This window comes from Rattus norvegicus, chromosome 6, assembly GCF_021556685.1.
Source record: "Rattus norvegicus strain SHRSP/BbbUtx chromosome 6, alternate assembly SHRSP_T2T, whole genome shotgun sequence".
NCBI lineage: Eukaryota > Metazoa > Chordata > Mammalia > Rodentia > Muridae > Rattus > Rattus norvegicus.
This window is the reverse complement of record NC_141539.1, coordinates 16,515,386-16,539,649: the sequence shown is the minus strand read 5'-3', so window position 1 is coordinate 16,539,649 and position 24,264 is coordinate 16,515,386. Positions and strand designations below refer to the sequence as shown.

Sequence of the window (24,264 nt, the reverse complement as noted above, 5' to 3'; positions counted from 1 at the left end):
TAAGGACAAGTCATATCTGTTTTGACTCAGAAGATATGACTCATAATAAGGCCAGGGCTTCTTTTCCTTTTTTTCCTTTCTTCCCTGAAATTGTGAGCAAAACCAAAATAATGTGTCCATATATTGAATGGTGGTTTTGGTTCTGTTATTCATCAGATATGTGATACACTTAAGCCACCCAACCTCTGAATCCAGTTTACTCTTCTATTTACCAGGGATAACCGTTCATATACACACCCTTTCCAGTTAACACTGGGATCAAATGAGGTAACACATCAGAAAGGACAGATAGGTAGACAGACAGGCGCGCGCACACACACACACACACACACACACACACACACACACACACACACGAGAGAGAGAGAGAGAGAGAGAGAGAGAGAGAGAGAGAGAGAGAGAGGGAGAGAGGGAGAGAGGGAGAGGGAGAGAGAGAGACAGACAGACAGACAGAGAGACAGAGAGACAGAGAGAAATAAAATGCTTAAAAATTAAATAGCTAACAATTTTTAACTTGGGGTATATTCTATGATGAAATACCCTTCATTTTATGAAACTACCCTGACCAAGTAGTTTAGTGTCCTTCTTTAGCAAAATGAAGTTCTACTGTAAAAAAAAAAAATTCTATTAGCTGAGTCTCAATTAAAAAAACAAACAAACTGCTGGTGTATGAAATCCCAAAGCCTGACTTCCAAAAGTCTACATTGCTCTAGCCAGCAGAACCACTCAAGTAAACATACTGATCTCCTGGCTTCAGCTTTGAGTTCCAATCCAGTTATAGTGTGTCTCCATTCAATTGCCAAAATGATCATCTAAAACAAATGTACTCCTTTTCAACCCACACTTTAAAACACGTGACTTGCTCCCATGCCCTCAAGCTGGGGCACGGTCCCCCATTCATCTTAAGCTGCTCTACCTCATTTGGCAGGTTTTTATCCCAGGCTTTGCAAAGGTGTGATTCCTGCTTGTTCCCAACCAAATGTTACAGAGCCTTTTTGCTCTGACACACTCCTGATCTCTCCCCACAAGTTCAGATGACAGCATGAATCCATGTGCTCTCACTTAAGGCTTCCCTGAAGACACTCATTCACACATCTAACACCAAACTTCTGAGCTGCACCAGACACAAGAAGGAAGAAGACAAAGTCCCACCTCCAGGAGTTGATGGTCCACTAAGAGAAACTAGACCAGACCCTAACAGCTAAAGTAAGAAGAAGGCTAGTGCTGTGGTGCACACTTGCCTTGAGAGTTAAGAGGCAAGAAGATCAAGGCTTCCAGGCCAGCCTGGACAAGAGAACCTGTCGCAACAAACAAAGTCAAAATATCTTATGACTGCTTACCATGGTTTCCCATGAGGCTCCCACTAAATCTAGCTCCTTGAAGGGGAAAAAACAAAAACGAACAAACAAAAATCTAGAAAAACTAAAGAATGAGTATCTGCAGCAGTATCCTAGATGCTATGTAAATGTGAGACTGCTCACTGTGTGCACAGCCTATAATGGCTTCTTAAAATGCTTCTCAGTCTGGTGTAAATAAGCTTTCTGAAGCCTACAGCATGCTGTGCCAGTAACAGCAGGCCATTCACTATTTAGACCTGGTGTGCATTTGGCACAAGCAGTTACTTTGCCAGTAATTTTCAGATCAGATGAGTTAAGCATTGCTGTCTTCAAAGTTTCAACTTGGCAAAATACACATCTTCCTCAAACTCATAACACAAAATTAAAAGAAAGCCAGCTCCTTAGATAGTCTAAATTCTAGGATGGTGGCTCTGTGCTATCTGTAAAACGCTAATACTAGACAAGTCAATAACTACCATGAACAGGAACCTTGTCAGATCACTGTCAAGACATAATCCCACCTAAGTTATCACCTGCTGAAGTAAATTAAAGTCAAGAAAGCAAACATTTCATGAATATTCACTTGCCTTTGGTCCAGGAAAAGTCTTAGAAACAAGTTTGCCTTTAATTAAAAATAAAAATAACCCAGAAGACTGAAATAAGATCTGAGGAACACTGGCCATGGGTCAGCCAGTCAGCATAAGAAAGAGTTGGCAGTGCCCAGGGGAAAGTGCTCCAGTGTGTGACTATGACACCATTCTGCTCATGTAAAGATTTGGAAATTAGATGTTCTGGACAGAATTAGGTCTAGCTTTCACACTACTGTGCTGACAAGTCAAAAAAAATAACCCTGGTACAAAGGAGCCCAGTGGTTCTGAAAGTGGCTCACTCTTAAAGACTACAAATACATTAAGCCCTGGCCCGAGACATAGAGGCCATAGTCAACAGTTGACAGGGACACTGATACACTCTAGATAATTCTAGCCTCACTTCCCAGGAATTTTAAATTAGACTTACAAAACAAGACAACAAAAGCAGAAAACCTAAAACAAAAGAAAAATCGACGGGGATGGGGGGGCTGGGAGAGTGGGAGAGGGAGAGGGATAATATGGTTATAGAGGTCTGAGCAGTGGGCAAGAGCCAAAGAGAAGCCCTCCAGAAAGTTAGTCTCACATGAACTGAGATAAACTGGGACATTGTCAGGCTTCAAAAAATAGGCTAGACCATACAGACACTGCTTAGATGATGCTTGGTTTTAAAGGACAGCAAGTATCAACTTCTCCTAGGCCTGCTGGGAGGCTGAAAGGGGAGGAAGTAAGCCTTTAGGCAAAGGGTAAGCACAAATGCTTTTGAGGCCTAGATGCCTTTGGCTTGCCTAGAAGAATGGATGGGGGTGGAGGTAGGGGTGGGAGGTCTGAGATGTCAAGCTAATGGATCTGAACTCTTAGTTCTCAAATTCTGAGACGCTGCCTTAAGTTTGGGCCCAAGAATAAATATAAATTCTGTTTGGGTCACTCTGAAAATGTTTTAAGCAAGTATATGGTGCCTACATGAAAGTGGAGAGAGATTTTTTAAACTGACATTGTTCTTAAGGCTAGGAGTGGTGCCACACACCTTTAATCCCAGCACCCAGGATGTAGAGGCAGCATGGTTTACATAGGGGACCCTATCTCAAAAAATAGTATTAAATTAAACTTTTAAAGAAATAATTTTTTAAGTGTGTGTTGTGTGCTCATGTCTGTGGGTGTGATGGCAATATGTCTTAGGATGTAAGGAATCAAAGGAACACCTGTAGAAGTTGGTTCTTTCTACCATGTGGACCCCAGGGATCAAATAAAGAACATCCCACTTGTTGGTATCTTTACCCACTGAGCCATCACACTGGCTAGAGAGAGAGTTTTAAAAAACAATACACTATTAGTTAGAAATGCACATATTTTCACGGGTATTGAATAAGGCCTATCACTGAGACAGTTTTAGACCACAGGGTAAACTGAGTCACCTGATCAAGTGCTGAAATGGCAGAAAGGTCCACCTGAAGCAGCCCCACAGTCCACTGTTCACTGGAACGCCTTCCCCCAGTCCTGTATTTGCTTTACACACTACAGATTTCCTCAGTACCTCGAAGGAAGAACTGTTAGTCATCAAGCTGGATGGTGTAACCTAATAGGGTCTTTGTTCAGAAAATTTAATTACAGGCCTGAACCCTGAATGAATGTAAAATAAAAACAAGCAGCTGGAGGTTCCCCCACCCCCACCCCCACCTCTACCCCACCATCCCTGGCACATCTGTGGCAGCAGTTTCTTCACTGGTATCTGCAGCATGACCCATCCTCTGTAATTGCTTCTGGCTCCTCTGGCTGCCCTGTGGCTCCACTTACAATTAAGGCTTAAAGACGCTCAGAGGTGATTTCAGCTTTTTCCTACCTCTTAGGAGGCTTCTGCCTGAGCTCAGGCCATAGTCTTACAACTGAGCTAGTGTGTGCTTCCTGTCAGCCTCAGAGCTTTCCAATTTTTGCTCCCCAACAAGGCTCTACAGGAGAACAGAGTTCAAAACCAAGCTTTAATCTACCTTAACATTGACCAAATACTTTTACTCTGTAAGTACCCAAGGAAGGTTGCTGCCACAGGGCACCGGGTATTACTTACACTCTGCTGACTATCAGAGACTGCAAGATTTAAAAGCTAAACACCAGAAGCCCCACAAACTGCAATAATAACCACTGGAAATACCAGATTCAGAACTTTTCTGGGCAGAAAGCAAGGAGAACACCTATTAGTAAAAAGCTTACTTTCTAACCCTGGAGCCAAGCACTGGCACCCTTCCACAGAAAAACTGAGTCATGCCAGTGTCACAGGACGGAAAAGTGCTGGCCCAGATGGCCAGCGAGTATGAAGAGGACTTGCCCATGCATGGAGAACCCCTTTGAGGGCCTGAAAACCCACCTCCCCTCCGAAAGCATTGTTAAGTGATGATAAAATTTCCAGCTTAAAGCACAGGGAAAAACTTTCTAGTTTCAAACAAAAATAGAAGTTACAAACTTCAAACATTAAGTTTCCTAGAGGAAAGTAATATGCAAATGTAATTAATTCATGGGAAACGCTAAGGCAGCATTTCATTAAGAGGAGAAAAGAAGTCCCTCAGAATAGGTTATTTTGGAGGCAAGCAGTGAAGTTTCTCTTCCTTTCTGCCCTTCTTTCACTTACTGAAGACTATGTATGCTTGCATTGCAGGGGGGAGTACGGGGTGTGTGTGTGTGTCTGCGTGCTCCAGTGTGCAGGGTGGGGGAGGGGGTGTTTGAGGGGATACAAAGGCCCTCAGTATTCAGTTCCTCACAGTACTGGGGAAACTCTAAATCAGAGGGACCCACCAAAATGCTATTCTGTTTTGAAAGTGGCCTTAACTGTGAAAAGGCACATTTCCAGTTCAAAATTCAAAGGTAGCTCTCCCAACAGAGGACTGGTTATTTGGATGGAGACATGTGATAAACACTCCCTAAGGAAGGAGCAAATGAGAAAGGGTCAAAGGCAAAGTCGAGGTGGGGGAGGGAGGGAGGGCCTGCACTGTCTCAGCAAGCTGCAGTCTGAGTACCCACAGCACTCCATAAAGAGCTGCTGCTGGTTAAAGAAAAACTCCAGCTTCTCTGGGGTGAATACCATGACATCTGTTCTCTTCTCATAACAGCAACTAAGTTGATTTAGGAAAATATTCTCTCTTCTAGAGTTGTTGGTGCATAATTACATGATTTCTCTTGAGCCCTGGTCTCTCTGTGTTTATTTTGCACATCTGCTCTCCCAATACCTGATCACACAGAGGTATCATAAAGAGCAAACCAACAGGTATAAAGAGACCAGCCCTCAAAACAGATCAAAGCAAACAGCCCGTGGAGTGCTTTGGAAATCTTGGCTGGCAGCTCTTGTAAATAAAAGTGCTTCTAAAGCAGAAAGCATTCAACTACCGTATTTATATAGGGCGTGATTGACAGGTCAGTTATTAACTTCATAAAAACACAGGCAATGTTAACTAGCAAGAATGTTTGTTCTAGCTGTTCTATCTGAAGGAAAATGAAATCCAAGATAGAATGGCTTGCTCTCTGTTTCTTTTAAGTATTTATTTTAGAACCATGCAGTATAAAAGAATGTTTTTTCAAGTCAGTGAACTTAAGCTATTTTGCTTACTGTTCTGGAATTTAAGTATGTTGTTATAATTCTTTAGAAAACAAATGTTACATTTACTAAAGGCAAATTCCAATGGTGCACCATGATCTTTTGAAGACTTCAAAAGATTTTTATTCTTCTGAGTTACTAAAACTAAAGAAATTTTACATTAATTAGCCTCTCTTCCAGTAACTAAAGTAGATCAAGTCAGAAATCCAAAGGGCAAAAAGACTTCCTCTTGTGCTCTGGACTCGGGCGTGTGTCCCTTGAATTACTCAGGCAGCAGATCTAAGTAAGTTCTGCCAGGAAGAGGTAAGAATAAATTGATGTGTATTTTACTAATACTATATTGATGTTTTTAATTGTATTCTTAATGTACTTTAATCACATATGACATTTACTGAAATATTACAAGGTAGCATGCTTTATTTTCTTAAATTCTAGAAAATTGTCAGCAGCATGTAGATGTTCCTTCAGGAAATCCTTTAGAACTAAATCCAATTTTGTATGAAATTCCCACCCTAGGAGGTCCAACCAGAAAAATCAGCTAACAAGCAAACATGTTTCTCCAACTCAAAAAATAACTATTTTAGTAGTAGCCCTGAGTATCTACATAATAAAGGAATCTAAAAACACTTGTGTTCATCCAATCTATACTCTTCTTCATTTATAAAATAAATTTTTATATGACAAACAAATGGAAGAAAAAGAGGGGAAAAACAAGTTTTGCTCTTTAGAATCAATAATGAATACTTTTAAGGTTGGAGTCATATGAAGTTGGCATTTCCTAGCCAAATAAATGCTTATGAAATGACTGGTGTTTCTGTGAGGATTTGTTTATGTGTACTTAATATCCTCAGGCCTCAGAGTTTTTTCCATGTAAACATAAGTTTTGTTAACTACCTCTTAAATTTAATTTAAAAGGCTATTTGTTATCAAAAAACTTCACTCTTAGACAAGGCTGTCATCATAGGAGCAGCATACCAAACCCAAGAACAAAGCCCACGTCCCCAGGAAACCTGTCCTTGCTCAGCAGTACACTTTATGTACCACAGCCCTGCTTCCTTCACCACTGGCAAACAGCAGCCTTTCAGAACACAGAATTCTTATGAAATGAATACTCAGTCTCAGAGCATGCCCTGGCCTCCTCTACTACACACCCTCCCCCTGCACGACTATATTTTCAAACTAGAATATTTGTTTTGACAGACTTCTGCTTGCTTAATTCTCTGGCAAAGGCTTTCTTGTGAGCTCCTGGCCAGTAATGAACATTTTGCCAAAAATATGCAACTCTTGGCAGGACAAGAATAAGGGAGAAAAAACCCCTGCTGGCAGAGCCGTCCAGAATTGAAGATAAAAGCAGGTACAGTGGATAAAGAGAATCCTTTCCCTAACGTATTATAATTCTCTCTGTTTCCCTGCTTCTATCAGGAGAACTCTCACCTGGCAGTCACATGTCTTCTCTGCACATATAAAGCAATAGAAACGGCTCTTCTGGCCTCGCTTTCTAACTCAAGAACTACTTTTCCAAACGAAATATGCACGTTAGCTAATCCTACTGAGAGAGCAAATCTCCCCAAACAATCTCTTAATAATAGTTTGTCAAGAAAATTAAAATCCATTGAACTTCTTTAATCCTGAGGATACTCTCATTATTTCTCCAATTACATTTAAGGACTTAACACTCAAAACGGTAACAAAGCAAAGACTTCCACCTCCCTGCCCCCAATAAGTTCCAATGGCTGGGCTCCTCAAGAGCGCTGAGGTGGGGAGTGAACAGCCTCCTCACAAGCAGAGTCTTGGATGAACAGCCCAGCAGCACATTTCCTCCATGGGTGAATCCAAGCACTTTGGAGAAAAAAAAATATTAAAAAATACTTGCTGATTTTAAAAGACACAAGCATACATGCCCCATCTCCAAATCTGATTAGTGAAGCAGTCCATCTCTGTTGAGAGATTTTACCAGATACATCATTTAACTACTGATGCCATTCTCATCCTTCGGTGAGCCTACTCACTGAGACATAAAATACCATCTACCTGCAGAAGACTCCTTTGTCTAGGCCAGACCTTACTCCTGGGTTCCAGACCCAGTGTGTATAACTGTCATGTGGACATGCTCCGTTGGATCTTCCTCTAGTGTCTCAAGTCTTGGGTCCAAAGTGAACTTTGGAGGCTCGGGATGCAGTTAAGCTGGTACAGTGCCTGCTTAGCATGCATGAATTCATTCCCAGTACCACACACACTGGGTGTGGTAACTCACACCTGTAACCTCAGTACTTCAGTGGTAGAGGAGGATCAGATGTCATCCTTAGCTACAAAGTGAATGTGAGGGTAGCTTGAGACACATAAAGCCCTGGGGGGTATAGGGACGGGGACAGGGAGAAAGGGAAGGTGGATAAAAGGGAGGGAGGGCAGGCAAGAGTGAAATAGATGGGGAGGGCAGGCAGGCAGGCAGGCAGGCAAGCACACAGCTGTCCTCAACACCTTTATAAAGGATACTATTAGACCAACCCACAGTTTGCTTCACTTGCCCAACTTCTATTTATTTCTGAAGCTCAGACCCTGACTTTACAGGAAGCCCTCCCTAACAGATAATCATCAACTACACCCTTCTTCCAAACCCTCCCTACAAAAGCCCTGAAGCTGTGGCCTGCAACTTAGTCACCTATTCTAGCTGACTCTGAGAGTCTTTTTTTTCTTTGGCAGGGGGGGGGGGGGAGAATGTGACTGTACCTGAATGTATATATGTGTAACACATCCACGTCTGGTGCCTGCAACGGCCTGAACAAGGGGTTGAATTGCCTGGAACTGGAGTGAGCTATCCAGGTGTTTAGGAGAACCGAACCCAGGTCCTCTGTAAGAAGACCAAGTGCTTTTCACAAATCAGCCCCAGACTCTAAGATTCTTAAAGCTAAAGACTTAAATGTTCAGCACCTTACTCTGCACACAACAAAGCAGCCCAATCCCCTGAATAAATGTCTCTAACAAGAGTGAAGCGTCCTGTGCTGGGCACTCTTTCCATGCTGTATGGACAGGATTAGCACCGTCACAGGAGCCTCAGACTCAGGTCCTGGTTGACATGTGAGGTACTGAATCAGGGCGTGAGTGTGCTTCAGGACTCCTTCCTCCAGTATGAGCTAATGCTCTTATCTCCAGGAGCCTGAGTAATTTTATTCCACCTCTCAGGAAAGAGGACACGATTAAACCACTAGCAAAACTCTGTTGCTTTTAGAAATAGTGTGTATTGGTCAACAAAAAAGCTTTGATATAATGGAAAAATAACTAGATTAGGAGTCATAACACCAGCTCTGCATCATACCAGATATGAAACATGTAGCAAATTAATCATGGACACTCCCAAGAATGCTATCTGGAATGGGGCAATAATACTTATCCTACTGGGAATGCCTGGGAACACATGAGATAAGGTGAAGACAGTCTGCAGGCTTTTTATAAAGCAGAGTACACTACTGTTATTTCAACCAGGAACTACAGAATGAGAGGACATTTGCTTCTGCACACAGCCAGTACCTACAACTGGTCACTGTATACTTTTATTTTGATTTTCTCTTTCAAATAATTAGAAAAGTTTTCACATTTGCAAAACTGTTTCTACCAAATGTTGAAAAAAAATCTCTAGTAAAGTGAACCAATTATAGCACATCTGTTTTAAGACTTTCAGTATAAAATTAGAAAATGAAAAAATACTGAGTATTAATATAAGTTTGAGAATAGTTTCAAAAACAAAACAAGGAGCAACACAAGGAACTAAAGGATCCACACTACAGTGGTTATCCATGCCCTCTGTCACCAGTGGAATCTGATATAATGCAGCCAGGGCTCTGACCCCACAGACTATGAACAGCTCAGTAGATAAATCTCAGTAAGCCTCTACATCAAACAGACTGGAAAAAATCAAAAGAGCGCTGAGCTAAGCCAGACTAGACTGATATTTTGGTTTATTGGCTAACTGTCATGCTTGGAAAGGCATAAAGCTTAATTGTGAGGCCTGAGGTAAACGTAAAAAGTGCTGGTCTTTAGTAGAAATACTGATCATAGCATCTGTTGCTAGTTAAAATAAGTGGAGATCTTCATCCAGAATATTTTTAGTTGTTTACATTTTAAATAAAGGAAAATAACCTGTCACATAGTGGCTAGTCTTGAGTCACCATTTCAGCCTTTTGAGAATGCTTGAACTCCCTCGTGTGAATGAGGGAGTAACGCTGCTGTTAATTCGAAGCACAGGACAGGCGAAAGGAGCAGGAATGAGCTCTGTGCTTCCGTTCACAGCTTCTTATGGTATTACTAAGCATAGGTTCCTCACACATATTAGTGAACACAACCCTGTATGGGAAAGTAAAGTCCACTGCTAGAATTTGAATCTTTTTAGGACTTTCTATGGAATAACTTACTCCACTTGGCTGAACAAGCATCCAAACCCAACATTTATTTTTAATGGAAAATACAAATACAAGCACTTTGTTTTAAAAAACAAATGCAACGGTCATGTAAATCCAAAAGTGTTAACTGTTTCAAGCTTCCACTTTGGATCATTTAGAATCTACAGAAGTTTGTTCCCAGCTTATCCATCACTAGTCTCTACTAAGGAAAATGATTCTAAAAATTAAGATGGTTTACAGTATTTAAAATCCCATTATTTATATAAAAGCCTAGAGCTTCAATAGGTAAGCTAAAGGCTCTTAGATGTAATCAACTTTACCAACGCCTATCCAGGGCTGTTTGATATTTTCAAGGAAAATACACTCACCATAGTTTTTTATAAAATAGCAAGTGGGGAGTAGATATAGGAGATGTAGAAGGGGAAAGAGAATTCAGAAAGTTTCTTCTGTAACTTTTCTTTCTGAATCATCAAAGAGCACCCACTTCCCTCATACTCCTTGAAGTTTTGCACTACACAGGAACTTTTGTTCTCAAGTCCACGGTGTTTATACCGCTCATGCTTGGTCACGGGACTCCTTGCTCCTGTCAGACTCCTGGGTCCCATTCCTATCATTAGCTTCAGAATGTCTGTCAGTGAATGCTGTCCCGAACGCCTATTAGGATGTTCTGTTGGCCCTGAGAGAAGGTTCTCCTGGTAAACTACAATAAAGGTCCTTGGCTCTGAAGTGCCGTCCTTTCACAGCTACTCAGGCCACCCAACACTACTCAGGCAGTGTCTACCGTGTGTTGTGACTCACACTACACACACAATGCATTCTTTCTTTGGTATTTCTTTGAGAATACAAATTAACTTATAGGAGACAATATGCCAGTCTAAGATGTAAGATGAGGTATCATCCTATGGATGTGACTCCGCTGGTAGAACGCTGACAAAGTGCTGGGAGGCTGTGGGTTCAATTCCCAGTAGTGCATAGACCAGGGCATGGGCACACAGGCTTGTAATCCATGCACTACAAAGGTGGAAGAAGGAGATGAGGAGTCATCCTTGGCCTCAGCCAGTTCCTGGCCAACCGAGATATCCTATCTCAAAACGTCAACAACAACGGAACAGAAGAATCTTGAAGAAAGAGAGAACAAATACCAAGACAGTGGGTGCACTCATGCAGTTAACTTAAAACAAAAACTCTCTCAGCCCTACAAAAACAAAACAAAAGCAGTAAGACAGAAAACACCAAAACAAAACAAGTTCTCCATGCACACAAAATAAGTAAAAAATAAACAATGTACAGAATTCCTTTCGTGTTGGCTAATTACTCCTGAGCATGGCACCTGCCCTGGGGTGTGGCTGATAGGCCCAATGACATTCCATTGAAGAAAACTGATTTTCTCTTTGCCAGGAGGTATCAAGTGCAAATAGTTTCTTGGTTAAGGGTAGGACACCGTGTCTACCTCCCAGTCAGTGCTGCAACTCCAACTGACTTGAACCAGTGCAGATCTTAAAGAGAAAACAGCGCCAACAAAAACCACAGCTAAGCAGTGAAATGAGAGGTCTGTATACCAAGCACGGGAACAGGGCCCTCCACAAGCACCTCCACTTTCCCCTCACAAGTACCCCAGAGTCAGATATTATTATACCATTTCCTGAGAACACTGAGATGAAGGAACCAGAACTCAGAGCACTAAAACACAAGCAAATGAGGTGAGGTCTCAATGTGGCTGTTGCCCTGTCTATCTCAACATGCCTCTCCTGGACATGCCACAAAAGGCAGATGCCGACCAAGTGACAGGAAAAAGGTCCGGCACAGCCACAACAGGGAAGATTTCCCAGAGAACAGCAAAGGATTGAAGCTAAACTTGAAGGACAGAAAGTGTAACTTAAGAAAGGAAGGAGGGGGCTGGAGAGATGGCTCAGCGGTTAAGAACACTGACTGCTCTTCCAGAGGTCCTGAGTTTAATTCCCAGCAACCACATGGTGGCTCACAACCATCTCTAATGGGATCTGATAACCTCTTCTGGTGTGTCTGAAGACAGCTGCAGTGTACTCATAAATAAAAATAAATAAACCTTAAAAAAAAAAAGACAAACAAACCCTTTAAAAAAAGAAAGAAAGAAAAAAAATGAGGGATAGGCATTTTAGGGATAGGAAAAAAAAACCCCACAAAAGCTGGGGGTGGGGTCATCCCTCAAAGGAAAAGTAAAACATATTCAAAAGAACATTGACAGATTGGTCTGATTAGAGTTTATGTATTTGTTGGGTGGGAGACGGCAGCCCAAGAGTTTAATAAATATTTGTGAGTTTGAATAATAGGAAATAAGGTGAAAGGTCAGGTGCAAATTATAAAGGATCCTGAAAGCAAAGCTGAAGAAAATACAATTAACCAACAGATAACTGTGGGCCAATGCTCATAAAACCAAAGGAGATTGAAACAACTGGTCCTTTTCCTACCACATTCCCTTGCACACGCATTACAAAAGAACAATTATGGTCACTGCTGAGAAGATTATACATGCTGGTAAATTTGTAAACTGATAAATCTCATTTAAAAGAAGCTTGGCTATCAGTTTCATAAAATGTTTGTATTCTTTAACACAGTATTCCCATTTCTGATCATTTATTCCAAAAAAATAATTCTCCCCAGAATGGGAAAAAAATTAAAAGTTCACAAGAATAATCCTTATGCTATTTTTCATTATATGGAAAAATTAGATAGGCTGTAAATGCTTGATGAATGATGGGCAGCGGGCGGAGCAGGGAGCAATCAGAGGAACAGAAATCTTTGAGGGCTAGTGAAAGAGAGACGACTGCTGTAGGAAGGTCACATGAAAACTGTTTTTCAAGATCAAATTAAATATCTGACAACCACAAACAGAACCCAAAGACAAGTAGTGTGCAGGGTCCTAGAAATTACACACAGTGACATGAGCTAAAGAAAAGTCTACATATATTAAAACACTTCTGAATTAATATCCTAAAAGCTAGGAGGAAAGAAATATTTAGTAATAGAATTATTTGCAAGGAACGGTATCACAAGCCTACAATCCCAGTACTCAGAAGGGAAAGACAAGAGTGTCAAGAGTTCAAGGTCATTCTTGACAACACTGGAAGTTTAAAGCTAGCCTTGGCTACAGGAACACAGCTCTCAAAAAAAAAAAAAAAAAAGTACACAAGCTATGACAAAAAATGGTGATAGAATTATTATTTTTATCAAGAAAACTATGGCTTGTTCATTATAAAGAACTTACGTAATCACTTATGAAAAGGTGAAGTACTTTAAAAGCTGTCAAGATGGCCTAGGTTAACAGCTTTGCCATGTATACCTGGCACGAGGAGTCCTAGCCTCAGAATTCACAATGGAAGGAGAGCGCCAACCCCTCCAAATTTGCAGGGAACAAGGACACTGTTAGCACCACTCATTATTCCCCAAGAATGAATACAGATACATTTATAGACTGTCTTGATTATACAGAACACACCCAAAGGCCCAGGGAGGAAGTTCAGTTGTAGAATGCTTGCCTCACATGCACTACACCCTGGATTTGATCCATAGCAACTACACTCCTCACACCTTCCCTTAAAAAAGACAGATATCAAAACTCACTTTGTCCCTCTAAAAAGTAGCAAAATCTCAAGTTGGCTGAGCGCCAAATATACATAAGGCATAACTTGTGCATCATGGGAGAGTATGTAAGAGTCATGGCATAGCATGTGCATCACAGGGGAGTATGTAAGAGTCATGGCATAGCATGTGCATCACGGGGGAGTATGTAAGAGTCATGGCATAGCATGTGCATCACGGGGGAGTATGTAAGAGTCATGGCATAGCATGTGCATCACGGGGGAGTATGTAAGAGTCATGGCATAGCATGTGCATCACGGGGGAGTATGTAAGAGTCATTAGACGCTTGCCTCCGGTTGTTCCAGAGCAAGACTATAACTTGATTCCTAATTAGCAAACATTTCCTCATTCTCAAAACTATTGTCATTTCATAATATAACACTTACCTCTTCGTTATTTATTTTGACTACAGTTTTGTTTGAGTTTGTTTCATTACAAGCACATTTTATGTTCTGGTATACTCCTTAGACCAATGTGCAATGCCTCTTCACACATATTCATCAATGATATCAGATTATACGCACAAAGTTACTCCAGATGAAGATAAACTGTCCTGGGACTTTTAAATACTTACAATGGGTAACATCACATACATATAGAAGGCTCTAAAAATCATTAAATTTCAATTTAATGAGAATGGGAGCAAAAGGAGTTTTCAGAGAAAGAAGCCCCACAGAAAAATACAATGGATTCCAGAGAATTCAGTCTTCCTGGACAAGGCAACAGCAAGGCAGTTATGTCAGAGAAGTTTTGACAGCAGACAGAGATGAAAACGGGAAGGATAAAAACAAGTATTTGAGCATGGCAGTCCACCAGTGACAGGATGCTCTCAGGGACATTCGCATTATTTCATGTCATATGTGGTCACTGCAGGTACCCCACAGAAATGAGGTACTTCACTATTGAACCATTATACTCTTATAATGATAAAGTCAAACCAAACTGTGATGGTCAGTGTTAAATGCCCAGCTTGACAAGATCTAGACTCACTGAGGAGCTGGGCCAAGCGTCTGAGTATGCCTCTGAAGGATTGACTGGCACAGGAAGAGCATCTTAACTGTGCTCCAGGCTGGTCCCTGGCAGCACCCTGAGCTGTGTAAATGGAGAAAGGCGGCAGAGCAGCACCACAGTTTCATCGTCTGTGTCCAGCTCCTGCTGCCTGATGTTCCTGCCATGATGAGTGATACCCTGAACTGTGAACTAAAATAAACCCTTTCCCAGTAAGCTGCTTCTGTCAGAGTGTGTCATCCCAACAGGAAAAGACATTACTGGTGAATGACCAAAATGAGACAGTACCATTCAAACCACTTCTTTTACATCTCTGTAGTGCTAACTAACCCTTTAGAGAAAACTTAATCAATCTTCATAAAGAAGATAACGATGATGAGCCATCCTAGGGTTTTATTTGGGTTTTTGTCTGGTTTTTTGCTAATTTATTTTTGTTTTGGTGAAAACGGGGCATTTTTTTTATCTGTAAAGACCAGTGACATTGTTTCTTGAAGCTATCATTTCCAAATATAAATTTAGAAGATAGTGTAGAAGATAGTGCCAACAATGCCCTGTACTTACTCCGTATACTGGCAGGGTAAAGAACTCAATAAGGACAATGGTACACACAAGAAGACGTGGAGAAAGGAAAAGGTTTGAAGAATATAAGCTTAAAGACTAGGGCCGTGTTGTGCTGGAGGTGCATGTGTTCAGAGGAATTGAGTGGAAACTGGAAGAGCGGCATCCAGATTGCTCCTCCGAGGGAGGGGACAGAACTCAGAGTGCTTCCATGCCTTCCCACCTACACAGAGTTAGTGGGAGGAAGCGGCCCACAGCGGGTCACACCATCACTCTACCTGTCCTTAAATTCTGATCGTATTTTATAAGTGTCTGAACCTCGTCTGTGCTCACAGACTTGCATGAGTGGTCTGTAGACATGGTACCACAAGCACAGGATCTCAACTGTGATAAGGGTCGGCAAAGGGACTCAACTGAATAAAGGGGCAGAAATGACACCTCAGATACCTCAGTAGTCACAGAAATAAATCAGCAAATATGAAGATGCCACAGAACTGAGTTCACAGAGGGGAAATTCTAGCTCTCCCTCCAAGACTCAGCAGCTACATTAGACCCTATGCAATGCAGCTAATCTACTCTTCTCCAGGTCAGCCAGGCTGGTTTGCCCTGGGCCAGATAGCTTCATGTTCCTTCTATAGAAGCAGTTAGTACAAAACATACAGTTCAGCATTTACAGGACAGAAAAGAAAAACTTGGCTGTCAGAAAAAAATTATTCAGGACAACTGGACTAATTTGAGCCAAGGGGCCAAAAAACTCAGTTTAAAATACCACATTTGATTTAAAATGAATGAGGATTTGGGACCCAGAAATAAAAATAAATCAAATAACAATTCCAATAAACTTGTATTATTTGACTTCATAGTTTTACCTTCCAACAAGAAAATCAACATTGTAAAATATGGGTCAAATTGCAAAGTAAGTCACAGTTTGCAATTAGCTTATAACAGATCAAGTATTGTCTTCCTTTCTTTTCTAGTGCTATGCTAAGGTACCATGACCAAGGGAACTTAGAAAAGAAAACTTTATTGGAGACCTACAGAGGGTGAATCCAGGATAAGTCATGGCAGGGACCGTGGTAGAAGACAGGACGCATAGCAGTAACAGTGGAGTAGGAGCTGAGAGCTCACACACTGATCCACAAGCACAGGGCAGAAAGAGAGAGAGAGAGAGAGAGAGAGAGAGAGAGAGAGAGAGAGAGAGAGAGAGAGAGAGAGAGAGATACCTGAAAACCCTGTGACATCCCTCCTCCAACAAGGCCACAGCTCCTTATCCTTCTCAAACAGCTGCACCAACTGAGAGAGGATCAAGCATTCAAATATATGAGCCCATCAAAGTCCTTTCTCTCCAAACCACCATAGCTATGATGTTGGGAGACATTTCCTTTTGCGAACAGCATTTTCAGTCTCAGAAAGTAACTGTATCATAGTTAGAATCTCTATTTTAATGTTTCCCAAACCATTCATCTGAAAAGATGTACTTTGTTTCTGGAAGTTAAATGCAGGACAGATGTAGTTTGTCCCTCAAAAGGACATATCCTGTGATGGGACCAGGAGGAGAAGGTAATTAGATTACAGGAACATTACACGATCATGAGTGGACTATGCTACCTTGAAGGATGGCTCACATGCTGGCAGAGTAGGTTATAATACAAGGCTGCCCGCATACCTGGCCCTGCTCTGTGTGGTTAGCTTCCTTTGTCTGTCTGCCTGCTGTAAATAGACATAGGGACATCTTCAGAATGCCAAGTTCACGATTTTAACCACTCGCAGCCACCAGAATCATAAGCCAAACTTTATGTATTATCTAGTATCAGGAAGTCTGATTCAGAAACACAAAATGCACTAAGACTGGATGACATTGTTTTTAATGCAAGGTGATTACAAAAATGATGCACATAACAGATAAAGCAGCAGCACCTCAACACTGTATAATTATATGCAGAAAATAGAAAGGGAAAATAAGCTTTCTCTTCCAATATTAAAGTCACTATTCTTTTTTGATTTGTTTTGTTTTTCAAGACAGGGTCTTACTATGTAGCTCTGGCTTTTCTGGAACTCACTATGTTGACCAGGTTGACCTCAAACTCACAGAGATCCTCCTGCTTCTGCCTCCCAAGTGCTGGGATTAAAGACGTGCACCACTATGCCTAATATCACTATTCTTTATAAAGACATTTTCAAAGTTTTGGAGATGGCCTAGATTCTGGACCCTGGAAGAACATAGCAATTGACATCATTAATTGCTTAATAAACATTCATCCCCTCACCTCATAACTCCTATAAGTGGAACTTAACTTTGGTTGGGAAGTCACCCCTCACAGGGCAGTTTTATGCTTTAAGAAAGGGCTCAAAACCTATCTTATTTTTTTCAAAGCTGGTCACCAGTCTTTCCGGGCCCATCTACTAAATCTTCTTTCTCACATAGACACACAGAAAATCATGGTCTGATCAGGCCCTTGGCTTCCTGACTAGTTCACCAACCATGCTATTAGAACTACCAAACTTAGAACATACCAAAATCAAGACTTTGGAAAAACGGAATGGATCTCTTCCTAATAAAATGGTTGAAAATTAATTTTTAACATGTACAATCATGAAATATTCACAGATTTTCATGGATTGCAATTCATGAGCAACTATTAACAGGCCTTGCACTGTGTTCTCCAGTCCTACTCGCCCGTGACAGAGAAGTCCCATGTTTCTCAAGGACTCTCAAAAAAAAAAAAAAAAAAAAAAAAAAAGAGGGTTTTTGTCATGGAATCCTTTGATACAGAAGCTTTTGAACAATTCCTAATGTTGTATAAAATTCAAACTTTGATCTGTTTACTTATAAGCCAAGTGACCTATCTAGAACACGTGTCATAGGAATAAAGAGAGCATCTGCCCTACCCTTTCTGTCCTAGGCTGCTCCACCATCCTTGTGCGCACTGTGTAAGATATCAGTATGTACTATATAATACCACGTGCAACAATCCCTTCTCCTCTGCATATCCAACCCTAGCCCTCCTTTCAAGTCGAGAATAAACTGAACTGCTCCTTCGGATGGCCTTTCCCTTCTCTAGTCCTTGTCTCTGACAGTCAGGACTATAAAGTCTAATAATCACATTTACTGGACAAGTTCAAGTTGGTCTTATCATTCACTAAGCAGTGAGATCCTGGACATCCAAGACCATGCATGTCATGAGCTGCTTTTGTACACACTACATGCCAAGGTACACGGTAAATAGTTAATACAAATTTTATTCATTATATTTTAAAACTTTAGTGTGCGGTCACATTCAAGGAATTTCAAACTATCCAGGATTAAATGAGTTGTTTCAGGGACTAAGTTTGGAATGAGAAGGGAATATATCCATGCTCTAACAAAGCTGCTCCCTCAGTGTTAAGCCTTTGACTTGGTCTTCTCATTTGGAAAATAGTTCTGTGCTGTGTCTCTACGGTAGTGACTGTGTAACGAGTACTGCTTATAGCCCTCCTGATAACGGCAAACTTTATCTCAGAGGCCTGGAAGCAACCCTGACATCTTAAATTATGTACTCTTAGTATCACATTATATTAGTCTGGCTTGTATAAAATTTAAGCTACAAAAATACCAAAGCAAAGAAAAAATATTTACTCATGCTTTTTTAAGATACAGAAAGAGGATGCATGCATTGCCAAAATTCCATAGAACATGCTCTAATGAAAACAACAATGCCTTAGTTATTAAAGAAGGCAATGAATGGCCTGAAGCGGCACTTAAGAACCAAGATTACCTGGTCCATGCAAGAATCAATATTTAAGAACACAATGACTAATTCCCACTTCAAGTTCATGAACATATTACTTGTCAAGATTGTTTTTTAAGTTAAAATTTTTATTTGTGGCTTTCTTACCTAAAATTCTTGAGCCCAAGAATGAACAGTAGCTTAAGACATGGGATGCTACACTGGCCCAGGGGTCAGCATAGACTTCACTCCAGTTGTAAAAGCCATTCATTCAACAACAGCAACACAGGAGGTGGGTCTTACTTCTCTGCCTTTAAAGGCAGATGCTTCTCTTCTCTGGCTAAAAAATGAAACTGAATGCTACACAAATGTGTGTGGAAGACAAATGGATGACACCTCTAAACCATATCAAAACATCAGACTCTTGATTTTTAATCACTGTTTAAAAGCTTATAACAAGTAAAGTATTTTCTTGGAAGAATAAAATTCTTATTCTACAAAAGAACCACTGAATCCAGTTTTATATTATTGTTACTACTAGAAGAATCTGCAATTTTAAAAATGTTCTAGTCAAGCTAGTGTGAACTAAAAATACCCATCAAATTTCATTGCTAGTGCTACCCGTAGTCGTAAGCAAATGTTTCCTGTTCCTCAACTTTCACATCTACAAAGTGTGAAAAGCACTGATAACTTCTTAGGTTCTTAGGATAAAACCAAGCAATGAAGACTGTTCCAATTTAGACTGGTTCTAATTAAAGACATGAATGAAAAACATAAGCATGGACTATAAAAGATATTTAGTTAAGTCTAAAAGAAATCACATTACAGGAAAGAATTTTTATAAGCCCCCAAATTCTCATCCCATCTCACCCAACTATTATCAAACATAAAAGTTTTATAGTTAACTGTAAAAATGGCAAACGTCTAACAGCAACACTGACACCTTGTTGGGGCAATTGAAACGGAATGGGAGACTTCTACCTTCCTGATTCTGCAGCATGAGATCCTGGCATCCTTGAGCCTGAAGCCTTACTTCCATAGGCATGAAGTAAAGGGGGCCTGGTAAGGCCTCGCATCAGCACACACAGAATGGGTCACAGGTACCAAGGGAACTTCTCCTGCCCTCAACAGAGACTCAGACACAGCAGACCATCCTCATCAACTCTCTGGTTTCCCCAAGGACAGGGAATATTTTTTGTTTTCTGTGTACATATGATGGGGAGGGTAAGGGCACATGTGACGTTCAGGGACAACTCTGTGATCATTCTTTCCGTCTGCTTTCATTGTGAGTTCAGGAAACTGAAATCTACATGTTCAGGCTTATGCAACTCATCCCTTTACTGACTGTGATAACTCCCCATCTCCCCTCCCTCTTCTCCAATTATTCTAAACAAGCTGTCTTATGACCAAGGCTAGCTTCTAACTTAAAAAATATTTTAACTTCCATTATTTTATGTGTAAAAGAGTTCTGCCTTCATGTATATCTGTGCACCATAGTTGTTGGTCCTTGAGATGGTAAAGCCTCATGCGGGTGCTGAGAATCAAACCTAGGTCCTTTGCAACGACAACAAATACTCTTGACCACCAAGCCCACTCTACAGCCCTAGCTTCTAATTCTTAAGAATAAACTTGAGTTCCCAGCCTTCCTGTGTTTGTTTCTCAAGTGCTGGGACTTTATGCATGCATCACTGCCTGGGATTTATGTGATACTGGGGCCTGAACCCGGGGCTCTGTGCACACCACGAAGGCCTTCTACCAACTGAGCTTCATCTTTAGCTCAAGCATGGAATACTTCTGATCTCTGTCTGTATGCTAATAACTGGCCCAGAGTAAGGATACAACAAATATTCATTTAGTGAAGAAAATGAGAATTCTTTTGGTCTACAGATGTTGATATAATCCTGGTCACAGTCAAAGAAAATTCTGTTTTCAGTGGGGCAAAGTAAGTACTTGCTGCAAGCTCCCTCGCAGTTCAGGTGAGGTAAGTCACTGTGACGTCTGATAATTGCATTTTCAAGCCAACATACACTACAGCTCTCAATTTTAGTTTTGAGAATCCAATTCTTCCCTCAACAATGGAGTAGGTAACCACAGAAACTTGTGGAATCTGTTTTCCTAGAAAACATGAAAAACAAGAGAAAAGCAGTTCTGTCTGGCAACTGCTTCACTCCTTAGAAGATGCTGGCACGTCTGTGCCACCAAGATAGTAAAAAAAAAAAAAAGTAACTAAAATGGTTCTGTCCTTTCCACACGGTATCTTTACATAGTCATTGAGATCACTGTATTTGGATCTAATAATGCTTTTATGGACACATTCTCTTCTTACATTGTACGAAATCTTCCTATACTATTTCTTTGACTATGCATTTCTCTTTATTAAGGCAAAATAAAGAAAGAGCATAGCAATAGATCAAATTTTGTTTTCCTTTATAGATTGGCTTTCTCTCATATACCCAAATCTACTCATCCACTGTGACTTTTAAAGGAACTTTCACTTCAAATATTCCACTTAGTTTTCCCATTTATGAATATCTATAGAATTCACTAGTTGTATCATGTTATGGTATATATTTTGTATTTCACCTGGTTCACAGGTCTCAATCTTCATCTCCTCAGCTGAACTGTAAGCTCCTTGATTATGGGCCAAGCTTCAGACCCTCCCATTCTCCTCTCCCATGTCAACACTGAGTTCATAGTAGGTGCTTGCCATGAGCTCAACACAAAAAAAAAAGGCAAAAGCTATCCTAGTTCAGTCTCTTACTCTACACTGTGCACATGGATATCATATGGGCAAAAAGTAAAGTTTTTTAGACTGTTATATACTGACATTGGTTAGAGAGCTTGAGCAAGACTACTTAAAGGTTAATTCACATAAGGATTAAATCAGGAAAGACCTACAGTCAAAGACCACACATATTTTGCTTCTTCTGTAAGAAATGAAGATCATCAAGGAAACCCCTCCATGCAAACGGAGCTGTTTTAGAAAGCACAGCACAGACTGTAGATCAGAGCTCTGAGTCAGGCCGAGTTATAAGTTGTTAGATGACAAGAAACACAAGGAAATGAGTTTTGTAAAATCTTAATAAGTAATATTACCAAGAACACACAAGTAAGGGGTTGGAAGGATGGCTCAATGATTGAAAAGGAGTACTGGCTGACCCTCCAGAGGAACTGGATTCGACCACCAGAACCTGGATGGAAGCTAACAGCCATCTATAAGTTCAAGTCAAGAGAACCTGACAACTTCTGGCCTCAGTACCTTTGGGTACTGCACGCACACACTGCACAGACACATATGCAGGCAAAACACCCATACACAAAATACAAGCACAAAATTCAATCCAGGAAAGTGGAACTGTGGTCAGACACAGATACATGAATGATCCTCACAGGTTTATTTGTAACAGCCCAGAACCACAGACAACACAAGACAGCCTTCAACAGATGCACAGCTCAACACACGCAGACACATAAAATGTTGCAATTCTTCATAATGCAAAGAACACATATAAAACAAGGCCAATGGGCTTTAAAAGCACATTTATTTTAATACGCTTAGAGAAGGAGATGGTCCCTTGATCACTTCTTTATGAAAGTAGGTTTTGTTGGTTGGCTGGTTTGACACTACTGTGTGTCAGGTACTGATCTGTGTACTAGGAACAACACTTAACTGGAGTTGTAATTGCAGGAACTTTACAGAACGCCTGAGCTTAGTGTCTTACAAAGGGCCTCAGGGGTACTGCAAGAACCCTCATGTCACGGGGAAACTCAAGGCACAGGGGTCAGTGATAACTTGTTTCAATCAATTACTGCGGCCATCTGGGGATGAAAGCAAGAGAAACAAATTTCTTCTTCCTTTGTATAGCACCAAAAATTGGTTTATTTGTTAAGCAAGCCTGTCTGTTAGTCTCTTACTTACAAGACAGTATGCAAGGCACCAAAGAATGTCAAGATGCTGACACTGAACTTTTCTCAAGTCCTGCAGCAAGAGCGCGGGGTAAGGAGGATGGCAGAGGCAGGACAGAAGAAAATAGCAAATGTGTCTGTCTCTGTGCAAGACTCCAACACTGTCAGGAAAGGATAGTCTAATGCTTAGTTCTGTGCTCACAATAACTCCATAAGGACAGAAGCCTAGGTCTTATTATTCCTCGGATGACAGTGCACAGTGGCTAACGGAGTCTATTAAGGTCATCGCCAGTGGCAACAGAAAACCTAGAAACCAAGTTGTTTACTCCAAGAGACAGGATTTTCACCGCTGATGAAAAAGGCAGATGTTTTTCTCCTGTCAACTCATTCCTGACCAGGAGCACACATTTGTAGTTCTCTAGCAGGGCAGTGACATTGTGCAAGCAAACGTCACCATCCTGTGAGATGTCACCTGGTGAGTTTAGTTATCCAAAAAAAGTCAAGCCATCATCTCCAGCACATACCAAACAACAGACAGAAAGGACATAGTAAGAACGAGCAGATGCGCCGTGCAGCAGAAGGTGACACAATCAAACACATCTCAAGCAGAGAGCTAGATGCAAATCCAATGACAGCGGAGGCAGACGTTCCAGCCTAAGGATGACACTGGCAAACTCTCGGATGACAAGAATAAGGGCTCTTATCAAAAGTGACCCTCACATTGAAATAAAGAATTGATTTCCTACTTCTCCTCACTTCCCTTTCCATTGCACTAAAGCCATTCTGAAACTACACTGCTTCCTCCTCTCTAGGGAAGTTATAGTTTCCTACCCTTTCCCACTCAAAGAGAATGAATGTACAGAAGGTATTCCCATCAGTGTAACTTTGGTAAAACCATGTTAATCACTGCCATATTCTTTCACCCTCTTTCAACCTAAATAAAACAAATCACATCGATTTTCTCTGTATACAGTCAAATCTGTATGTACATCTAAGAACCACTTCACAATTATAAGAAGAAATCAATTATTTTTGCTTTTCTGAGACAAAGTTTCATGTAGAACAGGCTGGCCTCAAACTAGCTCTGTAGCCCAGAGTGACTTTCAACTCCAGATGCTCCTACACCTGCATTCTGAGTACTGGGACTTCAGGCTTGAATCCTCAGGCTCAGTTCATATCACTAGTAATCATGGTCTTATAAGCAGACTGAACTATGTGGAGCCTTAGCACACTGCAGAATTATGACCCAAGTGTGCAGACCAAAAGAGAAGCACTAGTCATTTTAAATTACTTAATCTACTTTAAGAAAAGCAAAATTATTATATCCTTCCAAAGAAGCAATGTTTTACTTTTAAACTACAATTTGGATTTCAAAACAAACTAAGAACTAGAGAAATGGCTTAGCCATTAAAAGCAGTTGCAGCCCAATCGAGAGAGCCTGGGTTCAGTTGGCAGCACTCACATCAGATGATTCACAAACACCTGTAACTCCAGCTCCAAGGGGCCGATGCCCTCTTCCAGTCTGTCTCTGTGAGTGCTGCATACACATACACATATGCTCACACTGAT

The 24,264-nt window shown here is 40.9% G+C and overlaps 1 protein-coding gene across 6 annotated transcripts in view; it reads right to left on the bottom strand.

Moving 5' to 3' along the window:
- Thada (THADA, armadillo repeat containing) overlaps window positions 1–24,264 on the bottom strand; it is a 300,575-nt gene that overhangs the window by 179,845 nt on the left and 96,466 nt on the right. The window contains exon 27 of one of the 6 annotated variants that reach the window (XM_087553034.1): window positions 5,462–7,343. Coding sequence (XP_087409160.1) covers window positions 7,247–7,343 — 97 coding nt within the window. The 3' untranslated portion in view covers window positions 5,462–7,246. 6 annotated transcript variants of the gene reach the window in all.